We start from the raw sequence: 2500 nt of genomic DNA, 5'->3' as shown, positions 1-2500 counted from the left end.
TAAAGAGAGTTTAACTGCTCTCATTAATCCTTCTCATTTCTGAATGTGCTCGTCTGTTTTAACATGGAGCGGTATTTGATAATTATAGCTAATAATCTGAGCAATAATCCATCTTGAGAGAGGGAGATGTATTTCTAATGCTTGGTAATGAAATTGTAATGGGTTTGTAATGAAAGGAGTTGATGTTTATTAGTAGAGTTAAGCCCAGGCACGCTATAACCAAGGGGTATATAAGAATCCTTTTACTTTCCAAACTGACATCTGGACCACGAAACATTCCATCCATTAACGTTTAAAATGACTTCTGGTACAAAAACACGCACACAAAGGCCGACAAGGTGGAAAACCTCTCAAAAAACCTCTCAACCTCTCAACCTCTCCAGGGTGACCGTTGATCATGGCAGACCCTGGCTGTGACCCCAGTCTCCGAGGGAGTCTATGGGATATGCCTATTAACACACACTTGTACATGTATGAAATAGGACAAATACACACACGCACTCACACACACACACTCACACACACACACACACACACACACACACACACACACACACACACACACACACACACACACACACACACACACACACACACACACACACACACACACACACACACACACACACACACACACACACACACTCACACACTCACTCACTCACTCACTCACTCGCTCTCACAAACACACACACACACACACACACACACACACACACACACACACACACACACACACACACACACACACACACACACACACACACACACACACACACACACACACACACACACACACACACACACACACACACACACACACACACACACACACACACACACACACACACACACACACACACACACACACACACACACACACACACACAGAGGCCGATGTGGGCTGGCTTCAGTGTATGCCTCTGAGCAGATAAACCAGGACACACCGACCAGTCAACCAAACATCGACCTAACAGTAACCTTACATCAACCTAACAACAACCACACAATAACACAAGACACATCAGTCGACCAAACACAAACAACTTGTAAACTTTTCACAAGTGCGTTCCATACTAACTCTCATCTCTCTCTCTCTGTAGATATTAATGAGTGTGAGATTGGGGCACATAACTGTGACAGACATGCCTCATGTACCAACACGGCTGGCAGCTTCAAGTGTAGCTGTGCTCCGGGATGGATTGGAGACGGGATCAAATGCACAGGTAGGAACAACCTATGACCAGCTATAACCAGCTGTGAACAGCCATGAAGAGCCATGAACAGCCATGTACAGGGAGGAACAGGTAGGAACAACCTATAAACTGCTATGACCAGCTATAACCAGCTATAACCAGCTATGAACAGCAATGAGCAGCCATGTACAGGTAGGAACAACCTATGACCAGCTATGACCAGCTGTGACCAGCTATGATCACTTGTAGTAACCAATAACCACCAACTCTGGTATAACTACTGTATCTGAGACGTTTTAGAAACGTTTACCAGTATACCAGTTAACTCTGGTATAACTACTGTATCTGAGACGTTTTAGAAACGTCTACCAGTATACCAGTTAACTCTGGTATAACTACTGTATCTGAGACGTTTTAGAAACGTCTACCAGTATACCAGTTAACTCTGGTATAACTACTGTATCTGAGACGTTTTAGAAACGTCTACCAGTATACCAGTTAACTCTGGTATAACTACTGTATCTGAAACGTTTTAGAAACGTTTACCAGTATACCAGTTAACTCTGGTATAACTACTGTATCTGAGACGTTTTAGAAACGTCTACCAGTATACCAGTTAACTCTGGTATAACTACTGTATCTGAAACGTTTTAGAAACGTCTACCAGTATACCAGTTAACTCTGGTATAACTACTGTATCTGAGACGTTTTAGAAACGTCTACCAGTATACCAGTTAACTCTGGTATAACTACTGTATCTGAAACGTTTTAGAAACGTTTACCAGTATACCAGTTAACTCTGGTATAACTACTGTATCTGAGACGTTTTAGAAACGTCTACCAGTATACCAGTTAACTCTGGTATAACTACTGTATCTGAAACGTTTTAGAAACGTCTACCAGTATACCAGTTAACTCTGGTATAACTACTGTATCTGAAACGTTTTAGAAACGTCTACCAGTATACCAGTTAACTCTGGTATAACTACTGTATCTGAAACGTTTTAGAAACGTTTACCAGTATACCAGTTAACTCTGGTATAACTACTGTATCTGAAACGTTTTAGAAACGTCTACCAGTATACCAGTTAACTCTGGTATAACTACTGTATCTGAAACGTTTTAGAAACGTTTACCAGTATACCAGTTAACTCTGGTATAACTACTGTATCTGAAACGTTTTAGAAACGTTTACCAGTATACCAGTTAACTCTGGTATAACTACTGTATCTGAGACGTTTTAGAAACGTCTACCAGTATACCAGTTATAAACCCTTGTTGTTATCAACAACAATATTCAGGTA

General features: G+C 41.3%; 1 protein-coding gene across 1 annotated transcript in view; it reads left to right on the top strand.

The window, feature by feature from the left end:
* LOC139575272 (fibrillin-1-like) overlaps positions 1–2500 on the top strand; it is a 119179-nt gene that overhangs the window by 104117 nt on the left and 12562 nt on the right. The window contains exon 33 of the mRNA XM_071400231.1: positions 1104–1226. Within this exon, the coding sequence (XP_071256332.1) occupies positions 1104–1226 (123 nt within the window). The remainder of the gene's footprint in view (positions 1–1103; positions 1227–2500) is intronic.

This window comes from Salvelinus alpinus, chromosome 5, assembly GCF_045679555.1.
Source record: "Salvelinus alpinus chromosome 5, SLU_Salpinus.1, whole genome shotgun sequence".
Classification (NCBI taxonomy): domain Eukaryota; kingdom Metazoa; phylum Chordata; class Actinopteri; order Salmoniformes; family Salmonidae; genus Salvelinus; species Salvelinus alpinus.
This window is presented reverse-complemented; position numbering and strand designations above follow the sequence as displayed.